Source organism: Schistocerca americana, chromosome 1, assembly GCF_021461395.2.
Source record: "Schistocerca americana isolate TAMUIC-IGC-003095 chromosome 1, iqSchAmer2.1, whole genome shotgun sequence".
Classification (NCBI taxonomy): Eukaryota; Metazoa; Arthropoda; class Insecta; order Orthoptera; family Acrididae; genus Schistocerca; species Schistocerca americana.
In genome coordinates this window covers 1002439398-1002454149 of record NC_060119.1, presented here as the reverse complement: position 1 = coordinate 1002454149, position 14752 = coordinate 1002439398, and the positions used below count along the sequence as shown (strand labels likewise).

Below are 14752 nucleotides of genomic sequence, written 5' to 3'. Positions count from 1 at the left end.
TGCTGCCACCCAACAGTCCCGTGTTGCTGCCTTATTCTTTCCAGTGATCACGCACAGCGCTACAGTACCTTGGATCTCTGCCTCGTGAACCGTTCCTGGCAGCACTGGTGATCTACCCACTCCGTGATGCTTTGGAGGTCCCAGTGCCCACTCTGTGGTGTTTTGGGGGTCCCAGACGCTCAGAAAGTGTCATTACTGCCAGTGACCCAGCAGGCATCCCACTTTGAGCTCCACAGTGTCCTCACAGGGCTTGCCTCCACCTGCCTACAGCCTGCAACATGCAAGTATGGGGCTGCTGGTGGCTCCGATAGCTGACAGTGCCATGTTCATCGTGTTCATGGAAGGCCACCAGCACATAAAGAGTCTCGCAGCTTTTACAGCCATCAACAAGCCTCTCCTGAGGAAGGAGGAATGTGTTAACACTCATATTTTACTGCATTGCTGACACTACTAGGCATCCATATCTTGAGCAGTGACTACTCCAGCAGGGGCTACTGCTGCCTATCTACTCACCCCTCGAAATTTGTGCACTTTACATGTGGCCACTTATACAGCCGTGCACCAGTTTTGTCTTTTGTGACACTGTGCTAAGTCATCACGACTCGTTAGCTACCCCATGGCATTCATTCTGGAGATGGCCATCAGGAGCAGCACCTGCTTCCCTGTTGCGAGTCTCCAACACATGTGCGCATGCAGATGCTCACAACACGCCTTCTATCACTCATCTGAACTATGGTGGCTTACTTAGGTTGTGGCCAAATCTCCACACTTCACATCATTTCTGAACCACAGTGATCATATTGTTGTGCTCTGTCCTACAATGACCTTGGTTCTACTGCTGGACTTTGCTTCAGGATTACTCTGCTCAGATTAATTGTTTCACCAATGAGTACACTTATGGAGTCAATAAATCAGAATTTAATTGTCTTCAGATTATTTCACTGTGTAGCAGTCACTACAATAAAAAATGGTTTTTAAAACTGTGACATTATTTTGCAAACAAAAAATATGTTATAAACTTACCCTGAGAGTTGCATTGATAAACATCCAAATTACTCCAAGAACTGTGACTAGTAGATCATAACGATTTCTTCTCGACTGCCAGTAACCTCTTGGGGTGAAGGCAATATTTTTCATCACAACCTCTACCACAAAAATTAATGTCAGAACTGTACTAACTGTTGCCAGTGGGTCTGTGTGAGATTCTTCTTCCCTCCACTGTGAAGAAGGCATATCAGAGATATTGCAGATAAGTTACCAACAAAAATTCTAACATATGGTGATCAATAAAGAAAAACATGAAATTTAAACTTACAGACACACAAAGTAAACTGCTGTTGAGGAGAACCATGAGAGCAATAAAACGTTTGAAGTAGATATTTTGTGTAATATCATAGATGAATGCTCGAAATTTCTTTCCATCAGGTCTTGGAGGTAAATGAAGTGGTTGAGCAATTTTCAATCTTTTCTTTAAATCACACCTATCAGAAATTTATCAGTTGAATGTAAATATATGAATGAAAAATCTTGGCATATTTTTCAAACTACATAGCTACAAATGCTATTACCATCTCCTCTGATCAACTGTAAGCAAGGCAGTCCCCTTATTTTCTGAGTAATTTGCTATTACCACACCAACAAAAAGTGTCAGTCCAATCATACAGCCAAGAAAGATGTAAATGTGAATGTATATTGCATGGACCTGGAACAAAATAACAAAACTGATAAACAATCATGAATAAATTCTTCAATTAATGTCTTGATTTTTCCATCTAACATGTTTATTTCATTCAATAGAAGTGCTTAATACATTTAACATCCGACACTCACTTCTAATAATATTATAAAATTACCAGCAATGAAGAAACCAACAAAACACATAAAAGTGATAACATGCAACATGTGTTTCTTAAATATAGTACATAAGGTCACTTTGATCTGAATACAGAGTATGTTGGTATGTACTGATAAGGAAATCTAAGGGAAAGCTTGTAACGAAACAGGGTTGCCCACTGCTATCCTGTTTTGGTTTTACACTCCTTCAGTAACTTATTTAAGCAATGAACTTTTATTTTTTTTTCATTTTCACTACTACACTACACTACTACAGATTCTTTGGCCTTCAGCCTCATAGTACGGAATTCAGAAATAGTTTAAATAAAATTCCCCTAGTAAAATCTATTATTTCAGTACATTCTAATATCTATTCTGAATGTAATGAGCTAATCAGTTTTATTGGAAATGCATACTATTAACAGTTATGGACAATGATGTATATTGTGAAATACATATTAAGTAAAATTCGAGTGAGCTAATAGATCAAATTCAGCTATAAGACTGCATCCAAACAAAAGCCTAAATTTTACTGATTCCAGCAAAGTGTTTAAATTAACCCAAAGTCTGTTAGTTAAATAGATATTAAGACTTAAAATCTGTAGCCTGTATGACTTTCAGTGCCAATTGTGACCAAACTACCAAATAATTCCGAGATCTGTTTCGATACTTTTGCTACCTTTATTTTCCTACGTAAAATAACTCCAGTCTCAACTTTGTAAGTGCATTAATTAAGAATTAAGTAAATTTGAATATGTAAAAATTATTGTTCAAAAGGGCTGCCGTGGTTATAAGTCGGGAATTCCCACGGCGGATGCATAAGTTAGTTCAGCGTATTTAAATTGATACAACTCACTCATGTTATTTAAATAACAAAACCCAATAGTTAACTTCAAAACCAGTTAGAAAGGATCATTTTAACCCTGGGGAAATATAAACTATAATATATTAACAGAAATAGTCAAATATTCAAGCGCTCGTCTATATAATGTCCAAGCTGGTGCAGTTCTCAGTTAGTTCTCAGTCAGATTCTCTTGGAGCAAAAGTGCAGCAAGTTGGTTAATTTTTCGGTAATTGTAATTGTGAACTTTGTTAAAGACTGGAAGTTTTTGACCTACCTATTGTGACGATTAAGTGTAAGAGGCCTGGTCACATGATATTGTGTGTGCGAGTGATAACAAATAAATCGCACTGTGGTTGGCATAAATGTTCAACAATGAATACGATTTTGATTTTTGATTTTGGAAAACTTCACCTGGCTTCTTAATTTCAGTGTGATTTAGGTGAGATGGACGCAGCTACCAGGAAGACAACATTGAATAAACAAAGCAAGGTAGGTCGAGAACACTGCGCACTATCTACTGGGTGAGGAAATGTTTCAATACCGGTACATCCGGTTGTGACGTGAACTTTAAGTGGCACTAATAAATAAGGACATGTCCCGGCACGTTACATGTGGTGCCCCGGGTGAGGATACAGCCCGGCACGTTACATTTGGGCTACTGAGTGAGGATACAGCCCGGCAAATTACAAACTGATAACTGATTACATATCATATGTCCAGCTAGAATACCAACTGGGCCAGGGAAGGTATGAGTGCACTGAGTAAAGAATAAATCTATGGCCTTTATGACTTACCTAAGATAGTGTCTGTTGTGAGCACCCAGTATTCAAAGGCAAAGGACTTGTAATAATATCTCTATAGTTACAGAGTAAATGTCAGCTCAACAAGTCTTGAATCGCGAGGGAAGCAACAACTGATCTTAGAACTGATTTCCCTACTCTATGCACAGTATTACTCAGTTTCAACTTGTCACACACAACCAACCATGGAAAGAACTTGCTCCTCTGGCATATGAGTTCAACATCTAACATAAGTTACATTCAAACAATGGAAAATCCAGGATGGAACGTAACAATATTATGAAAAGTGTGTGTGTGTGTGTGTGTGTGTGTGAGATCTATTTTTGATGAAGAGCTTACTGGCCAAAAGCTTTATTTGGGACAGGCTTTTTGTTGTGCCTATTTGCGACTCACCATCTCTGCTATATGGTGCTATAATAAGTTACATTCTTAGATTCTTAGCTGTTAAAATTATCAGTTGTAATCCAATACGTGAAAACTATGATAATTAGCACTTTGTTAGGGTCTCTCACCAAATTTTGTTGATGAGATTCTTGTGTTTATATATGGTCATGCTGTATACTTTTTTTGGTATAAAATAGACAGTGATTTTTGTTGGGTGTGCAACAGTGCTTTTGTCTGTTCAAAACATGATAAGAGGGTGCACAATCACCTCTGATGTTGTCAGGATATAAACGTTACACATACACAGTTAATAATAGTAATGGGACAGCCTACAAGTTACAATTGATCTTGAAATTCTGAGAATGCATAGCCGAGTTGCTTTCGAGCCCCAAAAATGGTCTAATGTAGGACTGAAATTGATTGTGTTTAATAAATAATGGTAGTACAGATGTGTATTTTATAATGCAATTTTTAACCTAAGTTATATTTCCTGTCTGAATTTATTCTAAAATAAGATCTAGAATATCTGTATATGAAAAAAGAAGTTTGATAATATGGGAAGCAAGCCTCAACCTTGCACTCTTACTAATTAGCATAAATAACTTTTCTTCTCATTTTTTCCTGAGATATCAGTCTTGCACAGTAAAACTTTATTCACAGGCAGCCCCAACTGGAACAAAGACTATTTACAGCAGGATCATAAATATCCACAAGGAAGTGTCAACCGGGTAGGGGATGGTGCAGGCCTTCTGTAATTATACCAAGCTGTAGATTTAGAACTGCTGAATGTGACAGGATATATTGTGGCACTTGTAATCACTATATAACTTGGCTTCCTTTGATTTTTAGTCAGTTCATGGAAAATTATGCCTTTTTCTTTTTGTGACAGTGGTTTTAGCACTGCCCTGTAGCCAAGGCAGATGTGAAGCTTTACAGAACATGTGTTCCTCTGTACTTCATATATGGACCCAAATGTGTGAGCTGAAAAGAGAAAATATTTTCTGGACTAGAGGAGAGGAAAAAGGGCCTGAAATTTAAAACACAGGAAGAGCTATAGAGCTATACACAACAAGGAATTGGCGAATTCTAAAGCTACGTGGAGGGCAACATTCAGTCACAGTTGGCAGGACTGTACTATAATACGTAAAACTGGGGACACAAGGACATCTTGGTTCACTCCTAGGCTGTTAAGAGTCATTTGCGCTGACCAATTTGAGACTGTCAGAACCAACTGATGTGCGTATGATATTAATAATATCAAATAATGCGAATATTGCATACAAGTTGATAGACACACAAACAAACACAAACATACACACAAAATTCAAGCTTTCGCAACAAACTGTTGCCTCATCAGGAAAGAGGGAAGGAGAGGGGAAGACGAAAGGAAGTGGGTTTTAAGGGAGAGGGTAAGGAGTCATTCCAATCCCGCGAGCGGAAAGACTTACCTTAGGGGGAAAAAAGGACAGGTATACACTCGCACACACGCACATATCCATCCACACATACAGACACAAGCAGACATATTTAAAGACAAAGAGTTTGGGCAGAGATGTCAGTCGAGGCAGAAGTGTAGAGGCAAAGAAGTTGTTGAAAGACAGGTGAGGTATGAGTGGCGGCAACTTGAAATTAGCGGAGATTGAGGCCTGGCGGATGATGAGAAGAGAGGATATACTGAAGGGCAAGTTCCCATCTCCGGAGTTCGGATAGGTTGGTGTTGGTGGGAAGTATCCAGATAACCCGGACGGTGTAACACTGTGCCAAGATGTGCTGGCTGTGCACCAAGGCATGTTTAGCCACAGGGTGATCCTCATTACCAACAAACACTGTCTGCCTGTGTCCATTCATGTGAATGGACAGTTTGTTGCTGGTCATTCCCACATAGAATGCATCACAGTGTAGGCAGGTCAGTTGGTAAATCACGTGGGTGCTTTCACACGTGGCTCTGCCTTTGATCGTGTACACCTTCCGGGTTACAGGACTGGAGTAGGTGGTGGTGGGAGGGTGCATGGGACAGGTTTTGCATCGGGGGCGGTTACAAGGATAGGAGCCAGAGGGTAGGGAAGGTGGTTTGGGGATTTCATAGGGATGAACTAACAGGTTATGAAGGTTAGGTGGACGGCGGAAAGACACTCTTGGCGGAGTGGGGAGGATTTCATGAAGGATGGATCTCATTTCAGGGCAGGATTTGAGGAAGTCGTATCCCTGCTGGAAAGCCACATTCAGAGTCTGGTCCAGTCCCGGAAAGTATCCTGTCACAAGTGGGGCACTTTTGTGGTTCTTCTGTGGGGGATTCTGGGTTTGAGGTGGTGGTTGGTGGTGGTTGTTGGATGTTTAAGGGGGACTAAACAGCGAAGGTCATCAGTCCCCCATTCCAAAATCAGGTGAGCCGAAAATCTACGAAGCAGATAAAAACCAAAGGGGGAGGAGACGTCCCCCCAGGCGCTAAAAGCACACAAATTCAGCAACAAACACTACAGACAAGAACAGGACAGAGGAACACCAGACAGAAAGAAACAGAAGAAAGGAAGATGGCCGGAGACTGGCTGACTGACCACGAGATCAAAAATGGGAAAGAGTCAACCATCTCACGGCACACCAGAACAGCAACAGACACAAGGACAATAGACACAGAAAGGGAAAGGCGCAGGACCTCCCTAAATCGAACCATAAAACGGACTACCACGGATAAAATTTAAAACGGTATCAGCCATGGAGGCATCGTCGGATAAAACCAAAGCCAAAGTGCCCGGGAGATTAAAAGATTGCCGGAGTGTGCGCAGTCGAGGACACTCCAGCAAAATGTGGCCGACCGTCAGCCGGGACCCACACCGACACAAGGGGGGATCCTCCTGACGCAACAGATGGCCGTGCGTCAGGTATGTACGGCCGATGCGCAGCCGACACAGGACTACCGAGTCCCTGCGAGAAGCCCGCAGGGAGGAACGCCACACATCGGTCGTCTCCTTGACAGCCTGCAGTTTATTCGGGGCTGTCATGCCACGCCACTCAGCAGCCCACATCCCAATCAGCTTACGGCGCAACACCAGCTGCTGGTCGCGAGCCGTAAGGCCGATCTCCAAAGACGGGGCGTCGATCGCCCCTTTGGCCAGCCTGTCTACACGTTCGTTCCCAGGGATGCCAACATGACCGGGTGTCCACACCAAGACCACCGAACGACCAGAACGGGCAATGTCGGAAACAGCCTCCTGAATGGAGGACACCAGAGGAGAGGAGGGATAGCAGCGGTCGATGGCCTGAAGGCTGCTCAGGGAGTCACTGCAGATGACGACGGACGCATCTGAGCAGGAACGCATATGCTCAAGAGCTCGCAAGATGGCCACCAGCTCTGCAGTAAAAATACTGCAGCCAGCCGGCAAGGAGCGTTGCTCAACATGGGCAGCGTGAGCAAAAGCGTAGGCAGTGCGACCATCAACCAGGGAACCATCAGTGTAGACAGGCTCACAGCCCGGAAATGAGTCGAGGAGCGCAAGAAAACGGCGACGGAGGGCCACAGGCGGAACCGAGTCCTTAGGTCCCTGTGCCAAATCCAGACGGACGGACGGCCGGGACAAACACCAGGGAGGCGTAGGTGTACGGACCCGGAAGGGAGGCAGAAGAGGGAATGACCCCAGTTCTGACAGCAGGGACTGGACACGGACAGCTACGGAAAGCCCAGACCGAGGTCGCCATTCGGGCAGGTGGTGGACCAAGGCAGGGAAAAGCAGGCGACGATTGGGATGGCCTGGCGAGCAATGTACGTGGACAGCATAGTCGGCGAGCAGACGATGGCGGCGAATCCGCAGCGGGGGAACCCCGGCCTCCACCAGTAGACTATCCACGGGGCTGGTGCGAAAAGCGCCAGTAGCAAGCCGAACCCCACAGTGATGTATGGGGTCTAACAACTTCAACACTGAGGGGGACGCAGACCCATAGGCCAGGCTCCCATAATCAAGCCGGGACTGCACAAGAGCTCTGTACAATTGCAGTAGCGTGCAGCGATCTGCACCCCAAGACGTGTGGCTAAGGCAGCGGAGGGCGTTGAGGTGCCGCCAGCATTTTTGCTTCAGCTGAATAACATGAGGAACCCATGTGAGCCGGGCATCAAACACGAGTCCCAAGAAGCGGCAAGTGTCCACCACTTCAAGCAGGTGGCCGTCGAGGTAAAGGTCAGGATGAGGGTGGACCGTCCGACGCCTGCAGAAGTGCATAACCCGAGTCTTGGCAGCAGAGAACTGAAAACCATGAGCCAGAGCCCATGATGCTGCCTTGCGAACGGCGACTTGCAACCTGCGTTCGGCGACTCCCGTAGTCGTGGAGCTAAATGAGATGCAGAAGTCGTCGGCATACAAAGAAGGAGACACCGACGACCCCACTGCTGCAGCCAGACCATTAATGGCCACTAGAAATAACGAGACGCTCAACACCGAGCCCTGCGGGACCCCATTTTCCTGTATATAAGAGGAACTAGAGGTGGCACCGACTTGCACCCGGAAAGAGCGGCGCAATAAAAAGCTTTGAAGAAAAGCCGGGAGCCGACCACGAAGACCCCACCCATGCAACGTGGCGAGGATGTGATGCCTCCATGTGGTGTCATACGCCTTCCGCAGATCGAAAAATACAGCAACAAGGTGCTGACGTCGGGCAAAAGCCGTACGGACAGCAGATTCCAGCCGCACCAAATTGTCCACTGCAGACCGGCCCCGACGGAAGCCACCCTGAGATGGAGCGAGGAGACCGCGCGACTCAAGGACCCAACACAAACGCCGCCCCACCATACGTTCGAGCAATTTGCACAAAACGTTGGTGAGGGTAATGGGACGATAGCTGTCCACCGCCAGTGGGTCCGCACCGGGCTTCACGATGGAGACAATAAGACCCTCTCGCCATTGCGACGGGAACACGCCCTCGCTCCAAATGCGGTTAAAGATGGTGAGGATGTGTCTCTGGCAGGCCCTGGAGAGATGCTTCAGCATCTGCGCGTGGATGCAGTCCGGTCCTGGTGCAGTATCAGGGCAATCGGCGAGGGCAGCGAGGAGTTCCCTCTCGCTGAAAGGAGCATTGTAAGTTTCATAATGACGCGTGTGGAATGAGAACGGCGTCCGCTCGGCTCGCTCCTTTAGAGAGCGAAAGGCGGGGGGATAGGAAGCAGTCGCAGAGCTCTGAGCAAAGTGCGCGGCTAGCCGTTCAGCAATGGCGGCAGCGTCCGTGCAGACAGCGCCGTCCAAGGAGAGCCCAGGGACACCCACAGGGGTCTGGGAGCCATAAATCCGCCGGATCCGGGACCACACGTGCGAGGACGAGACATGGGAGCCCAGGGAGGAGACGTACCTCTCCCAGCACTCCTGCTTACACCGTGCAATAAGTCGACGGGCGAAGGCACGGAGCCTCTTAAAGGCGATGAGGGTCTCCAGAGACGGGTGCCGCCTATGACGCTGGAGAGCCCGCCTACGGTCGCGAATAGCCTCAGCAATCTCCGGCGACCACCAGGGGACAGCCTTCCGCCGAGCGAGGCCAGAGGAACGGGGGATGGTAGCCTCGGCCGCTGAAATGATGGACGTGGTTAAAACACGGACCACCTCGTCAATGTCACCCTGTGGGGGAGACGCAATGGTTACAGCGGAAGTAAAAGCTGGCCAGTCAGCCCTGTGGAGAGCCCAGCGGGGCAAGCGCCCAGAAGAATGACACTGGGGCAGTGACAAATAGATGGGAAAATGGTCACTACCACACAGGTCAGGATGCACCCTCCAGTGGAGGGATGGGACAAGTCCAGGGCTGCAAATAGAGAGATCGATGGCCGAGAACGAGCCATGGGCCACACTGAAATGCGTGGGAGCACCGGTGTTTAAGAGGCTAAGGTCGAGCTGAGCCAACACATGCTCCATGGCCCGACCACGATCATCGGAGACAGTCCCAACCCATAGAGGGTTGTGGGCATTGAAATCGCCCAGCAGCAAAAAAGGTGGCGGCAGTTGTGCTATCAGAGCAGCCAGGACATGCTGCGCGACAGTACCATCAGGTGGAAGGTAAATACTGCAGACGGTAATGGCCTGGGGCGTCCACACCCGAACAGCGACAGCCTCTAAAGCTGTTTGTAGAGGCACAAACTCGCTGTGAAGAGAGTTCAGGACATATATGCAGACGCCACCAGACACCCTTGCATAAGCTGCCCGGTTCTTAAAATAACCCCGATAGCCACGGAGGGCGGGGGTTCGCATTGCTGGAAACCAAGTTTCCTGCAGAGCAATGCAAAGGAAAGGATGACGGCTGATAAGGTGGCGGAGCTCAGCTAGATGGTGGAAGAAACCGCTGCAGTTCCACTGGAGGATGTTATTAGCCATGGATGGGAAAGGCGTGAAGGGACTGGGGAGGCAGATTACGCCTCCGGGGCCCCTGCTGCTACGGAGTCACCACCTGGACAACAGCCATGTACTGCATCCGAGGGACTGGCGAGATCCAGGTCCTCAGCGGACGCCAGGATCTCCACCTCATCCTCAGACGCAGAGCTTGTAGGAAGCGGTGGAATGGGTGCCACCGCAATGTCGGTAGCCTTGGGGAGTTTCTTCTTGTGCTGCTTCTCGCGCTGTGCCTTTGGTGGCGCAGGCTGGGAGGGCGCAACTGGGTCGGTGTCAGGGACAGACGACGACCGTGTGTCCCTACGACCAGGGACCGGCGGTTGTTTAAGCCACTTGCGGCTGTCGGCCTTTGTACCGGACGGAACTTGGGAAGGGAGGTCCCCAAGGGACCCCTTCCTTACGAGAGTAGCCGAAGAAGGCTTACGCTTCTCCGGCTGGGAAGGGGGGACTGATGTCCCCGATGGTTGGGGGGGTGCTGCTCCTGAAGTAGATGGAGCAGGAGCAACAGGAGGTTTAGTGCCCCCCACCATCAAGGGGGCAGGTGTGGGACTTCTACTCTGAGAGCTGCCTGGAGCGGAGGGAATTGTAGAAGGAGTGACAGTTGCGGCATAAGAAGTTGTCATGCGCACCGGATGAAGCCGATCATATTTCCGCTTCGCCTCAGTGTACGTCAGGCGGTCGAGAGTCTTTATTTCCATGATCTTCCGCTCCTTCTGCAGAATCGGACAGTCCGGCGAGCAAGGCGGATGGTGCGCACCACAGTTCACACAGATTGGAGGCGGCGCACAGGGATGATCAGGATGGGAAGGTCGACCGCAATCGCGACAGACGAGGTCGGACGCACAGCGGGAAGACATGTGGCCGAACTTCCAACACTTGAAGCACCGCATCGGGGGAGGGATATACGGCTTGACATCACAACGGTACACCATCACCTTGACCTTCTCAGGTAACGTGTCACCCTCGAAGGCCAAGATGAAGGCACCGGTGGCAACTTGACGATCCCTCGGACCCCGGTGGACGCGCCGGACGAAATGGACACCTCGGCGCTCCAAGTTGGCGCGCAGCTCGTCGTCGGACTGTAAAAGCAGATCCCTGTGAAAGATAATGCCCTGGACCATGTTCAGACTCTTATGGGGCGTGATAGTGACAGAGACATCCCCCAGCTTAGTACAAGCGAGCAAGGCCCGCGACTGGGCGGAGGATGCCGTTTTTAGCAACACCGATCCGGACCGCATCTTGGACAAGCCCTCCACCTCCCCAAACTTGTCCTCTAAATGCTCTACAAAGAATTGAGGCTTCACGGACATAAAAGATTCCCCATCAGCTCTGGTACAGACGAGATACCGGGGCGAGTATCTTTCGCTCTCATTCATAACCCTTCGTTCCTCCCATGGTGTGGCCAGGGAGGGGAACGATTTGGGGTCATACACATTAGCCTTGAATTGAGCTTTGGAACGCTTAGAGACTGCTGACGGCTGGCCGCCAGCAAGAGATGATGTACCGCGCTTCATTGCGGGTCATCCGCCCTGATGCCACCTACTCCGACCAAGGGCCCTCCCCACGGGCGCCACCCAGCCACAGCAAAGGCCACCTGGCAGGATGGCCATTGCCGGGAGTCCCGATGCCCCAGGGAGATGGGCATCTACTCCTTGGCATACGTGGGGAGTGAACGGCGCAGGCATCAGTAGAGCGATCCCTGTGTTGTCAGGGGGCTACAACCAAGAGGGTACATGGCGACCCCACCACAACGGACTGGCTACCGTGCTGGATCTTAGGTGCAAAAATGGCCAAGGTCGTCGTCACAGTTAAAAGAAACACTGCAGAGTGCAGCGTGGTAATCGCCCAAGAGATCGAAAACGAGCGGGACACCATTGCAACGACGAGAAAGACGGCTATAGGTCTAATTGCACGAAGGATACAGTGCACCATGTAAGGTGCCCTTCCCCAATTGGCTCGCTCTTCGGAATAATTTAGATAGATGGAGGTCAAACCCGAGAGGGGACCACCACATAAGGCCGAAACGTTTGAGACTCCTTTTAGTCGCCTCTTACGACAGGCAGGAATACCGCGGGCCTATTCTTACCCCCGAACCCGCAGGGGGATGGGTTTGAGGGGATGAGGAAGTGGCTCTGGTTATTTGCTTCTGTACCAGGTTGGGAGGGTAGTTGCGGGATGCGAAAGCTGTTTTCAGGTTGTTGGTGTAATGATTCAGGGATTCCGGACTGGAGCAGATTCGTTTGCCACGAAGACCTAGGCTGTAGGGAAGGGACCGTTTGATGTGGAATGGGTGGCAGCTGTCATAATGGAGGTACTGTTGCTTGTTGGTGGGTTTGATGTGGACGGACGTGTGAAGTTGGCCATTGGACAGGTGGAGGTCAACGTCAAGGAAAGTGGCATGGGATTTGGAGTAGGACCAGGTGAATCTGATGGAACCAAAGGAGTTGAGGTTGGAGAGGAAATTCTGGAGTTCTTCTTCACTGTGAGTCCAGATCATGAAGATGTCATCAATAAATCTGTACCAAACTTTGGGTTGGCAGACTTGGGTAACCAAGAAGGCTTCCTCTAAGCGACCCATGAATAGGTTGGCGTACGAGGGGGCCATCCTGGTACCCATGGCTGTTCCCTTTAACTGTTGGTATGTCTGGCCTTCAAAAGTGAAGAAGTTGTGGGTCAGGATGAAGCTGGCTAAGGTAATGAGGAAAGAGGTTTTAGGTAGGGTGGCAGGTGATCGGCGTGAAAGGAAATGCTCCATCGCAGCGAGGCCCTGGACGTGCGGAATATTTGTGTATAAGGACGTGGCATCAATAGTTACAAGGATGGTTTCCGGGGGTAACAGATTGGGTAAGGATTCCAGGAGTTCAAGGAAGTGGTTGGTGTCCTTGATGAAGGGTGGGAGACTGCATGTAATGGGTTGAAGGTGTTGATCTACGTAGGCAGAGATTCATTCTGTGGGGGCTTAGTAATCAGCTACAATGGGGCGGCCGGGATGATTGGGTTTGCGGATTTTAGGAAGAAGGTAGAAGGTAGGGGTGCGGGGTGTCGGTGGGGTCAGGAGGTTGATGGAGTCAGGTGAAAGGTTTTGCAGGGGGCCTAAGGTTCTGAGGATTCCTTGAAGCTCCGCCTGGACATCGGGAATGGGGTTACCTTGGCAAACTTTGTATGTGGTGTTGTCTGAAAGCTGACGCAGTCCCTCAGACACATACTCCCGACGATCAAGTACCACGGTCGTGGAACCCTTGTCCGCCGGAAGAATGACGATGGATCGGTCAGCCTTCAGATCACGGATAGCCTGGGCTTCAGCAGTGGTGATGTTGGGTGTAGGATTAAGGTTTTTTAAGAAGGATTGAGATGCAAGGCTGGAAGTCAGAAATTCCTGGAAGGTTTGGAGAGGGTGATTTTGAGGAAGAGGAGGTGGGTCCCGCTGTGACGGAGGACAGAACTGTTGCAGGCAGGGTTCAATTTGGATGGTGTCTTGAGGAGTCGGATCATTAGGAGTAGGATTAGGATCATTTTTCTTCGTGGCGAAGTGATACTTCCAGCAGAGAGTACGAGTGTAGGACAGTAAATCTTTGACGAGGGCTGTTTGGTTGAATCTGGGAGTGGGGCTGAAGGTGAGGCCTTTGGATAGGACAGAGGTTTCGGATTGGGAGAGAGGTTTGGAGGAAAGGTTAACTACTGAATTAGGGTGTTGGGGTTCCAGATTGTGTTGATCGGAATTTTGAGGTTTTGGAGGGAGTGGAGCTGGAAGTGGGAGATTGAGTAGATGGGAGAGACTGGGTTTGTGTGCAATGAGAGGAGGTTGAGGTTTGCTGGAAAGGTTGTGAAGGGTGAGTGAGTTGCCTTTCCGGAGGTGGGAAACCAGGAGATTGGATAGTTTTTTGAGGTGGAGGGTGGCATGCTGTTCTAATTTACGGTTGGCCTGTAGGAGGATGCTCTGAACAGCCGGTGTGGAAGTGGGAGAGGAAAGATTAAGGACTTTTATTAAGGATAGGAGTTGACGGGTGTGTTAATTGGCTGAGTTGATGTGTAGGTGAAGGATTAGGTGGGTGAGGGCAATGGATTGTTCAGTTTGGAACTGGTATAGGGACTGATGGAAGGAAGGGTTGCAGCCAGAGATGGGAACTTTAAGTGTGAGGCCTTTGGGGGTGATGCCAAATGTCAGACAAGCCTGAGAAAATAGAATATGGGAGCGTAATCTGGCTAGGGCGAAGGCATGTTTGCGGAGGGAATGTAAATAAAACTTAATGGGGTCGTTGTGGGGGTGTTGTGAGGGTGACATGGTATTAGAAGGTGGAAAGTGTAACATGAGGTGAAATGAAAATGAAAATAAAAATATATGGGGAGAGATAAAGGTGAACCGGAAAGTAACTGGAGATCTGGAATGAAAAAAGGCGAAAAGGTGTTGGTTACAGCTGGGCTATGTTGGACTTGGGTTGGTAGACAACGATGCGCATAAAGGTTAGGTGGTTGTGTTGCCGCCAAAACACATTTTTCGAAATTTTCCCGAATTTCTCCGTCCTTTAACGTGTTTT

General features: G+C 48.7%; 1 protein-coding gene across 1 annotated transcript in view; it reads right to left on the bottom strand.

Annotated features, from left to right (window-relative positions):
• Positions 1–14752, bottom strand: part of LOC124548715 (sodium leak channel non-selective protein) — a 436855-nt gene that overhangs the window by 88391 nt on the left and 333712 nt on the right. Inside the window, exons 22-24 of the mRNA XM_047125188.1 lie at positions 1569–1702; positions 1316–1481; positions 1024–1218 (exon numbers count right to left, since the gene is read on the bottom strand). Of these exons, the coding sequence (XP_046981144.1) occupies positions 1024–1218; positions 1316–1481; positions 1569–1702 (495 nt within the window). The remainder of the gene's footprint in view (positions 1–1023; positions 1219–1315; positions 1482–1568; positions 1703–14752) is intronic.